Raw genomic sequence first — 18,534 nt, 5'->3', positions numbered from 1 at the left:
AAACTCGTTTAGGGTTCTACACAGAGCTTAAAGGATCCCAAGACAGACAAACCAGAGAATTTGTACTACTGCCACAATAACTACTACTACTATTGTATACTATTTTTATTATTATTTTGATCCTAGTCCTAAGAGCAAAAATAATGAAGATTATTAGAATACAACTTTCAAAAAATAACTAAACCAGAAACCACAAGTACAACTGCTAAATATCTAAAGAACCCATTCACTCAATTTAAGATATGTTTAAGATATGTTGAGTGTTGCAACATTTAACAGAGTCCATAGTCCTTAGCTGGGCTTCTTTAAACACTAAAAGTCATCATTCAGAGCTGTTTGAGCACAATGAAACATTTGGACCGTGTTTATGATTAACGAGTTCATTTTTTAACCACTGCAGCATCCATAGTGGCCTAGTCACAACACGGAACTCGGCTCAGATCAGCTGACCAGATCACGTGACCAGCCTAGCGCCTCTGCACTGCAAAATGGAGTTGTCTGATTCTGTTATCAAGGGGCTTCAGACCTTATCGGATCCAGCTCATTTTAACCTGAAAACATTCACTACCGTCACCGAGGCGATATTCGACAGTCTGCTGTCTCCTCACACCAGCAGTGTTTTCGGTAAGATCTCCGTTTCTCTCCTTTGTTCTTATTATAACCAGACATAACAGAGAATGGACGTTTGCACATGTTTACCACGTTTTACATATATGCCACTACTAACTGCTGTTAAACCAGTAACGTCATGTCTGATTATAAACCATCGTGCAGCTCTAATGGACATCAGATAGTCCACCAGAATATGCTCGGCTGTGCTAGCATATTAGCATATAGCCTACGATGCATTCTGTTCATGCAATACAACAAATGTGTGCATTTATTGGGCATACATTATAAATCCATAGCAGTAAAACACACATATTACCATAATACACTGGCACAGGCACCACCCACACTACCACCATACAGTCAACACTTCCAAAATACCCTGGTCACAGCAGCACACATACTGGTTACAGCACCATAACACCACCGAGATACACTGGTCAAAGCACCACCCACACTACCACCATACACTTAAACCAACACCAGCCAAACTACTTCCATACACTCCTCTAGATACACTGGTCACAGCACCTCAACACTTCCAAAATACACTGCTCACAGCACCACACACACTCTATCATTATACATTTAAACCAACACCATGCAAACTACTGCCATACACTCCTTAAGATACACTGGTCAAAGCACCACCCACACTACCACCATACACTTAAACCAACACCAGGCAAACTACTGCCATAGACCAACTGGTTACAGCATCAAAACACTACCGAGATACTCTGGTCACAACACCTCAACACTACCGAGATACTCTGGTCACAGTACCACACACACACTATCATTATACACATATAGCAGCACCACACTTACTACCATAATGAACCGCCCCCAGTACCACACATACTACTATTATTAACTAGTAATTATACACTACTGTAGTATCGGCACCACACACCAATCACAGTGTAATAACAAGGTAGCTGTACCTAATAAATTGACCAGACCAAATGAGATGGGCTTATTATAGTGGTCTGTATGCTGTATGGGTGCGCTTATGTTACAATATACATTCTTAGTCTATCTTTATTTCCCTTTCTCTTTTTCTTCCACAGACCAACCAGATCTGAAGAACATTGACCAAGTTCTCCTGAAACAATGTCACGTTGCAGCAGCAACATTTATACTAGAAGCAGTGAAACAGAACACAGATAAATCAACCATCAGGTAATCCTGTGTGGACCAAAGGAAACATTTGGGAGGTTTGGGGCCATTAATGGGATGTTGTTTGTCTACACCATACCATAGCCTCTACTCGTTTGAAAAGGTGTTGTGATTGAACTGTTTCTACTCCCAGACATTTACACTTTACAATAACACCACCTACAGTTAATTGGAAAGAAGTTTGTCTAATTTACTTGGAATAAAGTTTGCATTCTATGGTGGCATCAATGTAAACATTAATGAGTCCCTAAATATTATATTTTATTGCTTGATTTCCAAATACCAAAATAGTCAAAACCCACCAAATTGGTGTTGTGTCCACAAGCATGTGCCCATGCCAATGCCCATTTTTTGTTTCTTTGTCACAATGATTGTGTGCACACGTAATAAAGTCTTGATTTATTTGTTCTTGCAGCTCTTGCCTTGAAGACATCAGATTCAACAGTGATAAAGTGGACGTGTTTTATACCATTTACCAGGTGATAACCTCATTTAAAGCTTGGCCAGTAGTGTAAATTGTGGCGGTTGGGTAGCAGACTAACTTCAGACTAATCTGCTTTTAATTTTACTTTTTAGAAAAACAAAACAAACCTGGAAAATCTTCTGTCGGGGTGAGTTATGTTGTTTTAGCAATAAACACTCCATTGGTTAGTGTAGTTAGTAGTTCACATCCAGCTGCTTAGGAAAGTATGTTTTCGTGTCTGATTGTCACCTGCATTTTGTACTTACTAGGTAATAATGAGTAAAGAAGAGGACAGTTTATTTTTAAATATTTTTCAAAATGAGAAAATGTATGATTTAGTTAGCTAGAATATTTTATAGTTTTTTTTATCTTAAGCAGGATTTCTACTACATGGAATCAAAATCTTACTTTTATGGTCTTTTTTTAGCATTGATAGGTGCCCCCCTCACATAACCGATGTCTCTTGGCGCCTGGATTATTGCATAAAGGTACCTAGTTTGCAAAATATAAAAACAGACATCAAATACTGTTCTATTTGATTTGTTAATGAAACTTTTTCTTTAGAACAGCCATGTGCACAAGGTTAATCAGCCATCATATCTGATTTCTCTAAACACTGAGGTATGTGTCTGTGTTTAGTTTGCTTAAAATGTAATAATCATTTACCACATCTAATATTAAGGAAAGGTGTTCCTTCACGTAATGTATGTTTTTATTTTACAGAGTGGTGATAACGAGGTCTCTTCTGAAGTCAATTTTAGTTGTACATTGGTGCAACTGCAGGTATTTATTTAAAAAGTTCATGATCATGATCAGTACTTTGCTCATATGTATTTATATCTGTTAAGCACAGCACATTTTCTGATGAGGGATTTCAGACCTGACCGGTGGAATTTGCGGTCCAGACGTGTTATACAATAGGCTTGTTAATACGATCTATTAATTGCTGCCTACTTGTGGTCCTGTTGCAGTTCAGCTAATAAAGAAGCAAATAGGAACTGTGTTTTATTCATGTTGTTTAAATCTTATAAAACATAGAAGTCATTGTCGTGATGTTTTAAGCGTCTTGTTGCATGAGCTTGTTTAAAACGACGTGAGTTTTTACTCGGTTTTAATCTTGAGTTCATGTAAAGCATCTGAACTTTGTGTGTCACAGTTTCTCCAAGTAGAACCAAGTAAACTGTCGCATTTAATAAGTTTTATTTTACGTGCTTTACGTTAGGTTTTCGGTCTGCTGAATCTAAACAACATCTTTTATTTATTATTTTTTTATTACTGAGTTTAGAATTTCAGTGTGAACAACAATTCTATCCGAAATTTAAGAGCCGGTCTATAAACTAGATAGTTCCAGTAGGTAGAATTATACCCAGTATTTTATAGGTTTGGTTTCATTTATCTCCGTGGAGCAAACATGATGCCGACCAACTTGAATAAATAAATATATAAAATGTAAGTTGTATAAAATCTTTTCATTTTGCTTTTAAACAATAATGCGCATTAAACTTTAAAACTGCACCCAGGCTGTTAAACTGACATGTTAGTGACTTTATTATTGTCGAAACAATCCGGCACAGACAGGCATCTATTAAAAACCCAAACACGTTTTAATTAATACATCATTTATAGTAAAGCTTTCTGTTTGGCCTTCTACAGAATAAATAACCAAATAAATCATCATTTATTTAATAGATATTAGGTAGTTTTTAGAACTTATGGACTGTTTATGAATCCGTATCCTTCAGTGCCACGTCTCCTTAAGAACAACGAGCTTCGACTTGACTTCTATTTTTAAGAATCTTATAAAATATTTTAAATAAATTATTTACTTTGTTTAGAGTGTAAACATGAAGACACAAACTTCACTATCAAAAGGATCAGGTCTTTAGGTTTTATTAAGATTTTGATGCAGATTTAGTACTTAATTACTATTTAATAAGCAGTGCTGGTTTTGTATCGGCCCTGTATAGTTTACTTTAAATAAATCCAAATTAACACCCAGAATGTAGACCAACCTGAAAAACATGATATATTACACATAAAATCACTTGGTCGGGTCTGTTCAGTCCTTAAACTTTCAGATAAAAAAAAGGTGAATACTGATTGTAAAAATGATGCAAATCGTGTATTCTGCTGCCAACATCATTTCATTTTTAAACCTTTTTTAGGATTTAGTGGGGAAGCTGAAGGACGCAGCCAAGAGTGTGGAGAGAGCCACACAGCTCTAATTCAACTTTATATACATTTATATAACTTTATGATGTGCAGCTTGTATCAAGAGGACCATCTCTGACCTGTACTTGTGATTTCTCTGTCTTCTACCTTCATGTTTCCAGTTTTACAATAAAACAATTTGATAAACTCATTTGCCTTTTATTGAACTGTGAACTTTCTGTTTAAGTGAACTTTAAGTGTTGGTGGTTTATTAAAGGCCAGCAGGGTAACTGGTTGTGCCGAACGTTTTTTCAGTTCCAGTAACACCCAATACTGGAATATTCGCCCGGATTAATGTAAGGGTTTTAATCCAAACAGCGGTTCCAGAGAGAAGGAAATGACAGAGGAACTATTTGCCTTTGTACTGTATATATTTATTCGAGTGAAGGACAGTCTGACTGCCATGATATTTACTTATTTACGCATTTTTGTAAAAAATGTATGAAACATTAAATTAATGGAGCTCCAACGGGCCACCAATTGGGTCCAAATGTTTACAGTTTAATATTAAATATATATATATATTATTTGGATGTAAGCGTGAAAACCATATGTGATTTAAAAGTGGTCCACTAGACAAAGTCCTTATTACAATAAAATTAGGATTATGTGTCAAACGATTCTGTTATAATCAGGGTAAAATCGGAAGAGGTGCCACATCATTTCTGAAACGTGTAAAAGCAGTAACTGTTTCCCACAACATACCGAGGTATTTAGGTGTTCGCCACAGTTCTAATGACTCTAATGAAATAAATTCATATAAACAGAACTAAGTCTGAAAAATACGTAATTATATTTGGAACTAAGTATTTTTCTAACTTTAAACCATTGCCGCACAGCCTTGGTGTGTTTGACCTGCTGATTAATTTCCGTTTCAGTATTTCTTCTAATGCACAGGTTATAAACAGCTATAACAGTTAGAAGTAATGTAAGAAATGGAAGCGCAGACTGGCTGACTTTTTCTAGGCTGCTGTTTCGATTCACTGACCGAACACGCTTTATTAAATAATAATGTAAAGAAATGATAACGGCAGGAATCATTTTTGGTCACAGAAAGGAGCTTTGCGCTTTAACGCACATAGAAAAATGGTTATCAATAATTGTGTGGATTTTTAATCGTTTGATAATGTAAGTTTGGACAAATGTTGCACGTATTACCCAAAGCTGAAGCAGAAATGGGAAATTCAGGGGGAAAGCGTGTTTAAACGGTGAAACCATGTTCAGTCGTGCAATGGCGCACACGCTGCATATACAGGCGCATCTCTGCTAAATGTTTTCTTCCAGCATTTCCAGTGCAGACTGAAATCTAACTCGTATTTAACCTATGCGTGAATGCACCGACCCATAGCTGCAATTCCCAAGCCGCCCTTAAGCAACGGAATCACGTGACCACGCAGGGCGGTCGAACCGCAAGCCATTTTGGGGGACGGTGTCAGTTTGCACCGAGCCATCAGCGCACAGACACGATACGCGGATCTCAGCCTGGAGAGAGAGTTCCCGCGGACGCCTGTATGAACCGATTCGGACTCGGATATTAACAATCGACCGATATTCGCACCTGAAGACAGGAGAAGCGGGTTTCTGGCGTTAGGAGAATGCGCACAAGCTGCGCCGCTCATTGCGATTGACAGCGTCTGCAACCCTTTTTCAAAATGGCCGCTTGGCTCGCACTCGCTTTCTGCTGATCGGTTCGCAACTTTTCATTGTCCGACATCTCCCGCTCTCCAGGATCGAACCCGTGTTCCTTCAGGTACGTGATGTGCGACATGATTTCTTACCAATGCGCGTTTTCAGACCGGCTGGTTTGCCCGAGTGTGTGTTTTTTTTTCTTGGCGTAAAATGGATCCGCGTTTCAGCGTATGCGGAATCCGCGGAGTCGGAACACTCGCAGCCGACACTGACCGCGCACTCGCTGCGGGTTTTAGTTCTTTTTTAATAAAAGCTGATATATTTCGTGCATTTTTTGCTTGTGTTGTCTTAATATGTGTCTGATGTGTCGTGTGGTAATATTTACTTCTGATTATTTGCTTACATTTAGTGTTTTTATCGGTCATTATGTGGAGCCGGAGTGAGTCTCGGCGAGCTTTCGGGTCTGATGTTTACCACAGTCCGCGAACAAAGGGATTTTTTGTTTAGATCCTATTTATACAATGCTGTCATATTATAGATATGTGATCCCTAGGTGATTAGATACCAGGTGATGTATGGATGATATGTTCAGGGTTTTATTTTGACAGGGTTTTTAACCTAAATTCATACGATCTTTCAATTGTCGGGTGGCGAAGGTTTCTTTGTATCGTCAAAAGCTTGTGAACAGTGAAGTCGCAGAGGGATAAAAATTAAATAATAAAATGAATTAATATCAGTCATATAAAGAATACATATTTTATTGTGAAGAAATACTTAAAAACAGCAATATTGGTGATTCACACACTATGTTTGTGTGTGTGTGTGTGTGTTATTTATCCATGCAGTGAAGTTGTCACGCTGGTATCTGCTGGCCTGAGGATTTTATTCTAATTAATTTCTAGTTTACTATATATTTTTTTAATTTTACATAGCTTACGTATGGTCTCATAATGACTTACTTTGACGTCTTCGTGCTGCATTTCGTTGTGTAAATGTCATTCTTCCAAATTTTTATTTGCTTCTGAGATGTATTTTTGCGCCTCCTGTTTGTTTGTTTTTTCTTAATTTGCATATAGTTATAAAAATTTCCTACATCTTCATTTTCAACTTTGGCTTAAAACAAGTCTTGGGCCAACATATTTTCACATAGCAAATTAATATAAATGTACGTTGCTGTATAGCAGTACGTTAAAAGTTAAACGGTCCTTGATGCTCGTTTCCTATGTGGTTGCACTTGTGGCTGCATGTTTGGCATGAGTTTGCAACACCAACTAAACTACATCTGTCTGCAGCACACACGTCCTATTTATGTAGGGCTAAATGTGATATTCATGTTATGAATAGTCATCTCAGTATGATTTGTCTTCTCAGCCGTCACAAACATGTTGCAAATAGGTGCTTGGTTCACTTTGTGGTTCAAGTGGTCACCAAAATCAGCGTTGTCAAGTCAGTCGTTTTTGCAAAGCTTATTTATATGCACCTAATTTGTATTTTATGTCGTTTTGTAATACTGACAGGGCTCTTCCTTCATCCACCTGGCTTATGTGCTTTCATGTGAGGGTTGCCAGTCCTGTTATTGGATTACTTATCAGTTTAACCACCTATGTGGTCACTATGGTTCATCTGGCATTTCTTTGCTGCTACCTGGACTGTTCCAGTGTTCTAGCTGGTGATGTCGCTCATGTTTAAGGTTACTGTCTTTAAGACATTAAAATATATTTCTTTGCCAACCATCGGTCGGTAGAGGTGCCTGAACTTGTCACTGTCAGGCCATCTAATGTCATTTGGTCGTTCTTCAGAAATGCAGAATGCATTTACACTGTATAATTGTGGCTTTATTATGATTCTTCTTCTTCTTATTATTATTATTATTATTTTCTTAGCTTTGCGTTCCAGTCAGCATATTCATGTAGTCTGAATGTTTGTTTAACGACAATTAGCAGACATTAATTTGTGCACTAATACAGGGCGAGGTGTGCAGCTATTATTCCAAACATTCCTGGGTTGGTTGGTTTGTTGGTTGATTTGGTGCACACATGCTTTTCTCCTTAATCCTAAATAAACCTGCACGCATTAAAACAGCCCAAACGCAAATCTGAGGTACAGGAACTCACACGAAGCTTTTAAAATACTTTGAGATCTATGATTATACGGTATTATTATTAATTTTATACAACGCAAGTATTTATAGTGGTGTTTAGCTTTGCATTATTGTTGGAATCTGGATCTAGCTTAAACACTGCAGCTTAATCTTTCTATCTGGTGATTTAGCCATAAATGTGCAATTCATCTGAAATGTGCGTAAGATTTGCACAGATTATAACATTTATTTCTACGATCACTAGAAAATAGGAGAGAAACTTTGGAACTTGCATCTGTCAATGCTTTACAGTCTGGTTTTTTTTTTGTTGTTGCAAAAGTTGACATGCACAATTCAGTTAAAGTTCTACGTTTGTTTACGTACCATACAGTTGTGAATTCAGTACATTCTGGCATATAACAGACTTGAATTAGTTCCACTAGTGAGTGTGTGTTGAAATAATATTGTACCTCCGAATGTTGAATGTTAGATTCGGGTGTAAGGTTTAATTCACAGAGGATAATCAGGCTCATGAATCAGCTACAAAAAGCTGACAAACTGGCAGCCGTCATGACTGAATAATTGTGGTATAGTTTGTGTAACATGGATTAAAGCTTCATTTGATGTTAGAACATTAGGATGATCTCAGTTTAACTCATAAGCATTGCGTATATGAATCACACTGTGTATATTTATGGAACATCTACTCCATGTGCTTCATGTCCATGTGGGTGTGTCAAAGACTGTAGAAGAAAGTGTGCAGATCTTAGTTGTGACCTCCGTTTGAAGCGATTACATGAATCAGCCTGTAAATAAAGCAACCTGCAGCAAACCATCCATAAACCAGTACTAGTTAAATCATCTGCTCATCTGACCCGCACTGTATGGATGGGTTATTTACCGCAAAACAATGTTTATAATTTAATTTAATACGCTGTTATAGTAAAGAACTGATTTACTCATGGTATATTTGTCCAGTAAAACCATTTCAACTTTAGGGATCTGTATGACCTGTGTCTGTCATATAGTTAATAACTTGATGTCCCGAAGTGTGTGTACTATAGAGTTAAAATCGAACAGGATCATGCAGCAGGAGGATTGTCTCAGCTTGGAAATTTACCATAAACCAGACATGAAAAGCAGGCATTAAATGGGCTGTAGTTCCATCAAATGATGCAGTTGTTCGTCTGACTCAGGCTGTGTGTGTTCTGTATTGTTATTACTTGCCACACAGTAGTTAGTTCATGGTGCAATTAAGGTCTCCTAAATAAGCACTGTGGTTTCATCTGTAAATATGTGCCAATAACAGTTCAGCTGTGAGTTCGGTCTGCTCTCCTTACACAGCTCTGGTTACTTGAAGTGTTTAATTTTGCATAACTGGCTTAATTTGTTTAATAAATGTGTGTACATTCGTATTCCAACTTGTGCAAGACTGGACAGTAAAGACTTCAGTGCAGAATCAAGTCAGGATGAACCTTTGGACTCTGCTGCTGTTGGCGGATTGTGCAGCGTTGTGGTTTGAATAAATCGTTAGCCTTTTGGAAAAGTCATGCATTTTGGAAATAAAACAGTCTGGTGATTTTAATAGCTAGCTAATATACCAGAGGATCGTGCAAAATTGATGATGGTTGCAGAAAATCATCTTCAGATTCACTGGCTGATGTTGAAATTCCAAAAAGGTCGAAATGTTTGGGTTTCATTACATTGAATATATATGAACATGGAGTGCTTTTGTGATTGTATTGCTAAAATTGTGCATTGTGGGGTTGTTTGCTTTAAATAGCTTTTTATTCAACCTATTTGTTTTGTCGGAAAGCTTTTGCGCCTTTAATTTGCGGCGGCGTGGAATGGAGCAGCGTTGCTATAGAAACAGCAAGCGTTTTCAATTCTCATAAATGAATTTTATCCGAGTAGAATTGGACTGGTCGGCATAGGTGGTTATAAATTATTGAGTTATTTGTGCGTTACTGCAAATGCAAGAAAATGCAAATTGATTGTTGGTGCATTAATAGCAGACTTGCATCAAAATTGCGTAAAATGAAACCGACTCGACTCGGTAGAGATCCAGGTTTCATGATTGTTTGGGCATCAGCAGAGATAAACAGCAGCAGATCTATTCATGGATCCATCGATTCATCCCTGATTGTCAATAATTCAATGCAAAGTCTCAGATGTACCAAAGCATTGCAGGATCTATTGATGGATCGTGAACAGTGCTGATTATTACAGTGCAAACGCGATATAATAGATTATTTACCAAAAACCACGTTTACATAATAAGATTCTTCTGGATTTAATTTAATTCAGCCCTAATTTCCCAAACCACAATGGTTACACGGTGTGTTGGTTTCTCTGCAGGACCTCAACCCTCCATGACGATGCATCGCACCACCAGGATCAAGATCACAGAGCTCAATCCACATCTGATGTGTGTGTTATGTGGTGGATATTTTATTGACGCGACAACAATCATAGAATGCCTGCATTCATGTAAGTATCAGTAACAGTTTATAATTATGGTCACATGTATAAATAGATGACTTTCCTTACCTGCTGTATCTTGTGTATCTATATGATTTAGTTTGTAAAATGTGCATCGTCCGGTACCTGGAGACCAACAAATACTGTCCCATATGTGACGTCCAGGTCCATAAAACAAAACCTCTTCTCAATATAAGGTAACATTTCTCTTTTTTCCTTTTAACCTCCTACAACTGGTGGGCACAATACTTGGTCACAATACTGTACATGTATTTAAGTTAATACACACACACACACACACACACACACACACACACACACACACACACACACACACACACACGAAAACAGTCACACAGCTAACAAAAAGCAAATCTGGTGAACCTGGTGATGCTAATGTGACATTCATTTGCTTAACAAATGAAAACAAATATCGAAATTGCATGTACAAGTGTTTTTCGTGTGTGTGTGTGTGTGTGTGTGTGTGTGTGTGTGTGTGTGTGTGTGTGTGTGTGTGTGTGTGTGTGTGTGTGTGTGTGTGTGTGTGTGTGTGTCCTATCTATCTATCTAATAGATGTCAGTCATGTTGTGGATAATGTTATGATGATTTAATACCTGGAGCACCCCAGACAAAACCCTTTTTTTAATAAAACTCCCTTTAACTGTCTCAGGTCTGACAAAACTCTACAGGATATCGTGTACAAGTTGGTCCCAGGTCTCTTCAAAAGTAAGTTGCACTAAAGCACAGCATGATTAGAGGTGTGGGGTGTGGGGGTTTGGAACTATAACAGATTAAACACTGGGCTGATATCTGAGGATCACCAAACCCTTAACCTACATCAAAATAGCAATCTGTCGACTAGAATTCATTGCTTCTTTATAGCCTTTTCTAACAGAAAAACATCTACTGTGTACAAGTTACCAAAACAAGCTTGGCTCTTTAAATAGCTGCTCAGAACACCTCATGTCCCAGTACAATATAAAACTCTCTGTAAGTAAATGTGATTCTGACCGAGGGTGTTTGTTCATCCTTGCAGATGAGATGAAGAGGAGGAGAGATTTTTATGCTGCACATCCATCAGTAGATGGTAAAACCTATATTATTAATGTATTTATTACTGCATGACTATTGAGAATAATTAATAGTATATTTCAGTAGTGAATGTTGATGATAAATAATTGTTCCCCTCAAATCTTGCTTTATTTTTCTTAATATGCTCAAAATCTCAGATTTATTGCCCAGTGTAAAATGTGTATAATAATGCCTTTCATTAATAAACCAAATTTTTAAAACCAGGTAATTTGTAAAATAAATGTCACTCTGTTTGCATATAATTGTGTTGAGCCTGACTTTAAAATTCTGCACACACTGTTTATTCAAATGAAAGCCATAAGTTGAGAGTTGCAGCCCTATCATTATTATTATTTACATGTTGACGGTTCTTTTTTTATACAGTGTGTTTTAAATCTTTGCTCATTACTTGAAACATATCTTGTTTTTTAAAGCTGCAAACGGGTCTAATGAGGATCGGGGGGAGGTGGCCGATGAAGATAAGAGAATCATTACAGATGACGAGATTATCAGTCTGTCGATCGAGTTCTTCGACCACAAGTACGTCATGAAATGCTGGACAAACATGTTAAAACTTTATTTGTGTGGCTCTTGGACGTGAAATATTTATTGAATTTTGTTTTTTATTTCAGATCCAAACAGCAAAGCAGTGAAGGAGAGAAACAGAGTAAAGAGGAGGTAAAATGCAGAAATATTTGTGTCACTGTTGAACGGTTATGCTTATCTTTTTGGTTTCTCTTTTAGTACATTAGATTTTTCTTGTTTTATCAAGATAAATTCTTTTCACTTGATCTCCTGTTGTATTGTATTTAACTTTGTTTATCTCCTCATTTAAGGTAAATAACAAAAGGTACTTGCAGTGTCCTGCTGCCATGACTGTCATGCATTTAAGGAAATTTCTTAGAAGCAAAATGGACATACCGTGTACTTTTCAGGTAATTCTTCTCAGCTAATTAGATTTATTTTGCTTACTTTTATTTTTTATGCTACTTTAAATTGAAATGGAGCTTTTTTTACTCACAGATTGAAGTAATGTATGAGGACGAGCCTCTAAAGGATTACTACACATTAATGGACATTGCATACATTTACACGTGGAGAAGGGTGAGCAGGCTTCAAAAATACATACATTAAAATAGCTCTGCAATATTTCGTGTGTTTAGAAACTGTATCACTAACCACTTGTCATTATTTTCTTATTATATTTTAATCAGAAACGATTCTTTCTCTATCGTTTCAGAACGGACCTCTGCCCTTGAAATATCGAGTTCGTCCCAACTGCAAAAAGATGAAGATCACTGGCCTAAGCAGTGCCAACCGCTCAGAAAGTGACTCCGCCAGCGACCAAGCCAACAGCCCGGCTGGAGCGCCGTCCACGTCCTCACCACTACCAAGTCCGAGCACACCAGTTCAGCCCTCTCATCCCCATTTCCCCCATATCGCCAATCCCATCAACGGTTCCTCTATGGGGAGCTCCAGTCGGCAGTTCACATTCGGCAACAAAGTACGGAAATCTTCTCTGAATGGATCCTCCACTTCGTCGGGGTGATGAAATCGCTCCAGATGATCCAGCTGTTTTCCCACGCCAGTGTCATGCTGCTGCTGTCGTCGTCATTATTTCCATCACACGTGATATTTTTAATCTAGTGAAAGTGGCACATTTCATCCGAGTACGTTTTGGAACAATAGCCTTATCGTGGCTCTAAGCTTTGGGTTTTGCAGAACATACACGGTGGTTCCATCATCGACTGAATCCTTTTATTTGTACTTATTTGTTAATTGTTGGGTTTTTTTCAGAATCGAATCAGAAACACGTTGCTTGTATTTTAAGCATGTATGTTCTTTTAAATGCATGAGAAATACTCGTTTGCCTTTCTTGGTTAGTTAGGCCTACTAAACATTCCTGCTCTATTTAGCTGCCATTGACAGTGTATGAAAGAAAATATTATATATAAAGTTCATTTTAAATGATATAAGACCTGTATACGTTAGAAAAAAGAAACGAGGGTGAAAAACTAATGTTTAGTTGTAGTTGGCCTGTTCTATATTTTTTTCATTGCTTTAAGAAAATCAGAAAATTCACCGGACTTTTATTTTCCAGAAGCAGGTTAAAGGTCATGACCTCTAGGCTGGTGTAGATAGACTTACTTCAGTGTTCATGTCTTCTTGGTCATTGTATAAATAACTATTGTATTGTGACTGTTGCACAGCATAAAAACATCAAAATAAACATTTTACACTTTTACCATCTGCTTGTCATATTCATTTGTGTCTTTATATATGTGTATATGCACTATACAGACAGAAGTATTGGGACACCTTGTCTAATTATTAAATTCAAATGTTTAAGCCAAAACGATTGCAAACAGGTGTAATAAATTAGTCATAACAAGGAAATGCTTCCAAATTTGTGGCAACATTTTAGGGAAGGCTCTTTCCTGTTTCAGCATGACTGCACCCTGTGCACAAAGCAGCTCCATGAAGACATGGTTAGTATAAAGAAACTCAAGTGTCCTGTACAGAGCCCTGACCTCAGACCCACTTAACAGCTCTGGAATGAGTGGCTGTTGTTCTAATCACATAGTGAATACCATTTCATATAGATATAAATAATAAAGATGGATGGATGGATGGATAGATATCAGTGCTATTCTGAAGCTGGGAAATTAGTTTGTATTTTTTATTTTATGTAAAAGGTTTTCCTTTATAAGCAGGACATTTTTTGAGATTATCTCTTTCTACTGTGCAGGATTTTGTCTACATACCACAGCATAAAAAATCCTTACAGCTTAAGTAAAATATTTGCACTGCAGTAGAATATGTGATTTGTATGTAGCTGTATTCTGTTCTATATTCTGTTATTTAGCCTTTTTACAAATTTTCATAGATTCTACAGAATTTAATATGATTTATCTACTTTTTAAAAATGTGTAGCCTTTATTATTTCTTAATTATAAATGAACTGTGTGAATGTAGCCAACAATATTCATCTTAAATGAGAAAAAAAATCTCATTTGTTTATAAAGTCGGTAAAACAGAAATCAGTTTGTTTACATAAAATATCTGCAACGAGATTACAACTGGAAATAGCAAATTAAAAGTCAAAAGCTTTTTATTTTCTCGTTTTTGTTTATTTGTTAATTTATTTTTTTTCTCGCGAACCATCGGACAGCTTGGTCAGTAAAACGCGGTCCGGTCCGTAAAATAATAAATCTCAAATAAATAAAAAAAATAATAACATCCAGGCTTTAGGTAGAACCAAAGTAATAAAATAAATATCATTATAAATCACATTTCTTCAAAGAAAAAATGTCTTTACGTGTTTATTACACAGTAAAACGTTAATAGAGGTTTAAAGTCTATTAACGGGCGACTGAATCGAATTTTAATGTTTTTTTAATTTAATCTCAGAGCCGAAAGAATCTGAGGAGAGATTCTTATTACAAAAAGTAATTCTCATGTTTAATCTGTCTGTATATCTATAAAAGAACATTTTCTCTCCTGATGGAGCTCCATTTAATCAAAATAATATAAACTTTCATTATAGGCATTCATTATAGGCATCATTTAAAATAATACAAAAATCAAAGTTTAAAATCATTTACGACTTTAATAATAGTTATATATACAATCTAGAGAAAGAATATAAAGCATTACATCAAAACAAAATTAAAAACGATCTCGTAACGTTTCGGTCTGGTTTGCATTTTGCAATATGTACAAATATTTTTATCCTAAAAAATCTTTTAGACAATAAAAATAACTCCGAAAAAACTCATGACTAGTATTTAAAACTCCGATTATGTCTTTACAACGGGAATCAGATACGCCTAACGATTGCCTAATGAAAATTAACGATTGTAATTAAGACTGGAGACCAAACTTGATTAGATCAGGATTAATTATTAGTGTTATATTAGAGATGCTCAGTGAATTCGGATCACATGCTGTAAATGTGCAACTTTTGTGTTAAAATCTTAAATTATCACCAATCAGCAGCAGTCCAAATATTTAAGGACGATGTTACGATGGTCAATACCAAAAAAAACGAAAATCCGGACTCATGTAAACCATCAACTGTAGTTGCAAGTGGAATTTAGTAAATCGATAGTAAATATAATAACACTACATTATGAAAATCACTTTTTTGAAAATAAATACAAATAAAAACGAGTCACGAGTCTAATTTCTGTAGCTGCTTCTTTATTGCTGAATTTTAGCGAACTAAAGTAAATTTAATACAGACTCAACATGAGAAAACCAGTTCAGGTTTAAAACTCATTTGCTTACATAATAACACAACAGAGATAAACTCATCCCAACAGATTTTACATCAGTAACCTGCAGTGGAAGACTGAACAGAATCACTTATTTATTTTAGGTTTTTTTTAGAACAAGTTTTAACATGAGAGTAATGTAGATTTAGACATTTACCAACAGACAAGCACAAAGTAAATTCCATATTCTCAATATGGCTTTAAATTAGCCTTTTGTGGACAGTCCATAAAGACTTTCAATAAACTGACTTCGTCTGAGTGTCTTTAATTCCTGCAGTTACAGAGAGAACCAACACGTTCCCTTTATTTGCACAGGTTATTTATATAAAGCGTATAAGTGTTTATCTGATTTAATTCATGTTTTATGAATTATTTGAAATGTTTAGCCCAGACTGAACACTGTAACCCAGTAGTGTTCTGTGAAATGTTGATTGACGGTAATGACACCTAATATAAAATAATAATAAATCAAGACATTTCTGCAGTTTTTTTATATTTACAGTTTTTCTTTATTGCCACATAATGCTCTGTTTAACAAACTCTGAGTGATTTTACTTCCTTTTATAAACTCACTAACACACTAAAACTGCACTTTATTTCATTGCATAAAATGTTAAAAGATAATAAATCTCAGAGCTAAAATTATTTGCTCTTTTAAGCTTAAACCAATAAAATCGAGCTAAATTTTAAGTTACTCGGTTAGATGTGGCATTTGGGCCCCATTTGTGCCTCTTGCTTTTCCTCTGTCATCTACTGGAGTTTTATAAACTCATTGTTTTTGTAACCCATCAATCTCTGGCTCTCATTCTATCCTGTCTGGTTCCTGCAGCTTTAACCTTTTTACTCCCTAATCTAACATCTTTACCCCATTAAAGTCCATTCAGATGCAGATTAGAGCTTTTGTAGGAAGGAGCTTCAGCGTAGTTCGTGCTGTAGAACTAAAGGCAATAATTACTCAAAGGAAGTTTGCTATGGTTGCCACTTAGATACGATTTATATCAGTATTAATTACTGTAGTTATTAATTCATTTATGTTTTCTTTATTTATTGCACTTTGTATTTTCTACAATGTTCTAAAGTCTAGAATTCTTAAAGCCTTTGAGCAGTTAAATTGGCGTACAGGCAACTTAAAGCTATTATTATATGTTTTTGATATTGTTTTTTATATAATAGTTAAACTATTATTTTAATGGACTTTTCTAAAAAACAATTTTTAATTTAATTTAATTGTTAAACTAAACTAAACTGACTTTTGTTTGGTTTTCTATCCTTTTCTATATTCCAGCAACAATCAATACATCTAATTCTAATCTTAATCTAATAAAAATCTAATTACACTATTCTAGTACCAATAAAATATGACTAAAATCATGCTCACAATATATATCTTTGTATTAAATATGACAATTAATAATAATAATGAATTTTGACACAGTAATGTGTGTTTGCTTATCCAGCTTGTTTTGCATCATTATTAAAATCTAGTTGCTGTTAAAGTTCACAGAATACACAATCTAGAAATACAAACATGTGTTTTTAAAATACTGCCCTGTAAAATACTGTAAAATTGTTGCCATACTTGGAAAAGAAGAGTAAAAAAGGTAAAAAATCTCCAACATTAAATGAAAGTTCATTAATTCAGAGAAAAAAATTGTATAAATTCTCAGTTACGACACCCTGCATTTAATATGTTGTATAACCTTCCTTTGCTAATAAAACAGCACTTAGTCTTCTCCTATAACATCTTATAAGGTTGAAGAATACAGAGCAGGAAGTTTAGGACCATTCCTCTTTACAGAATCTCTGCAGATCATCCAAAGTACCCGGTCACCTCTTGGTGTACTTTCTCCTCTCCTGCTCACCTCACAGCATTTTTATGGGGTTTAGATCAGGGGATTGAGAGAATCAAACTTTTGACAAGGTTATCCAAGTTCCCTGACCTGAAGCCAAGTGAAAAGCCTGTGGGTTTAAGCTAAAGAGTCTGCACGAGAAGACTCAAGATCATAGAGGATCTGGAACTATTGTAGACTGAGTAGGTGCTCCCAGCGTGCTTGCTTTGCATAATTTTTGATAATGGTTATTCATTTCTTAAAACAGTTTACTTTAATTAAACATTGGCTCTAATAATCCTTAAACCCGTTTCTCAGGGCCTGTTTTAACCATCAGTGGTGCAGATACTTCTGCCGTCGACTGTATGCCTGTGCTAAATTAATAAAACCTAAAACTTCTGCAGACGTCCACTCATTTTCTCTCGTGTTGTTTCTATCCCTCTGCTGTTTTTCTCCCGTGTCTCTCTCGGCCTGGTTTAGGTGTAAGAACCCTTCTGAGGCCTCGTCTGTTGGACGCCGTCCCAGTTATTCAGCACACGGCTGTTCAGGCTCCTGGAAAAGCTGCCAACTATAACCATGACCTGGCAAAGGCACAAGCGAGAGAAGACGTCCTCTTTCAGATGGCCTGTTTCACCACCACAAAAACCTCTGACCTTAATCCAATGACTAAAGTTTATGTAAGACCAAATTTTTAATCCTTT

The 18,534-nt window shown here is 36.2% G+C and overlaps 3 protein-coding genes across 3 annotated transcripts in view; 2 read left to right on the top strand and 1 right to left on the bottom strand.

Moving 5' to 3' along the window:
* The window catches only part of armc3 (armadillo repeat containing 3), a 378,416-nt gene that overhangs the window by 141,604 nt on the left and 218,278 nt on the right, over nucleotides 1-18,534 (bottom strand). The window lies entirely within an intron of this gene.
* On the top strand, nucleotides 463-4,616 carry commd3 (COMM domain containing 3). Its single transcript, XM_062985303.1, has 8 exons — nucleotides 463-624; nucleotides 1,683-1,794; nucleotides 2,207-2,270; nucleotides 2,368-2,402; nucleotides 2,682-2,742; nucleotides 2,819-2,875; nucleotides 2,978-3,037; nucleotides 4,420-4,616. The coding sequence occupies exons 1-8, from the start codon at nucleotides 489-491 to the stop codon at nucleotides 4,477-4,479; spliced, it is 585 nt and encodes a 194-aa protein (XP_062841373.1). The 5' UTR covers nucleotides 463-488; the 3' UTR covers nucleotides 4,480-4,616.
* On the top strand, nucleotides 5,959-13,972 carry bmi1a (bmi1 polycomb ring finger oncogene 1a). The gene is made up of 10 exons (XM_062985302.1): nucleotides 5,959-6,215; nucleotides 10,533-10,664; nucleotides 10,756-10,852; nucleotides 11,327-11,382; nucleotides 11,693-11,743; nucleotides 12,162-12,267; nucleotides 12,360-12,405; nucleotides 12,564-12,662; nucleotides 12,751-12,831; nucleotides 12,968-13,972. Exons 2-10 carry the CDS (start codon nucleotides 10,547-10,549, stop codon nucleotides 13,274-13,276), a joined length of 963 nt encoding a protein of 320 aa, XP_062841372.1. The 5' UTR covers nucleotides 5,959-6,215; nucleotides 10,533-10,546; the 3' UTR covers nucleotides 13,277-13,972.

Source organism: Trichomycterus rosablanca, chromosome 23 (genome assembly GCF_030014385.1).
Source record: "Trichomycterus rosablanca isolate fTriRos1 chromosome 23, fTriRos1.hap1, whole genome shotgun sequence".
Classification (NCBI taxonomy): domain Eukaryota; kingdom Metazoa; phylum Chordata; class Actinopteri; order Siluriformes; family Trichomycteridae; genus Trichomycterus; species Trichomycterus rosablanca.
Note: the sequence above shows the minus strand (reverse complement) of the source record. Positions and strands in the feature narration are given on the sequence as shown.

Bases quoted from the DNA above. Each gene is read 5' to 3' on its own strand.
- commd3 (XM_062985303.1), top strand. From the start codon at position 489: ATGGAGTTGTCTGATTCTGTTATCAAGGGGCTTCAGACCTTATCGGAT. The intron at 2,403-2,681 runs GTGAGTTATGTT...GTCTTTTTTTAG, and splicing joins CTGGAAAATCTTCTGTCGGG to CATTGATAGGTGCCCCCCTC. The intron at 2,743-2,818 runs GTACCTAGTTTG...CTTTTTCTTTAG, and splicing joins GCCTGGATTATTGCATAAAG to AACAGCCATGTGCACAAGGT.
- bmi1a (XM_062985302.1), top strand. From the start codon at position 10,547: ATGACGATGCATCGCACCACCAGGATCAAGATCACAGAGCTCAATCCA. The intron at 11,744-12,161 runs GTAAAACCTATA...TGTTTTTTAAAG, and splicing joins TGCACATCCATCAGTAGATG to CTGCAAACGGGTCTAATGAG. The intron at 12,663-12,750 runs GTAATTCTTCTC...TTTTACTCACAG, and splicing joins ACATACCGTGTACTTTTCAG to ATTGAAGTAATGTATGAGGA.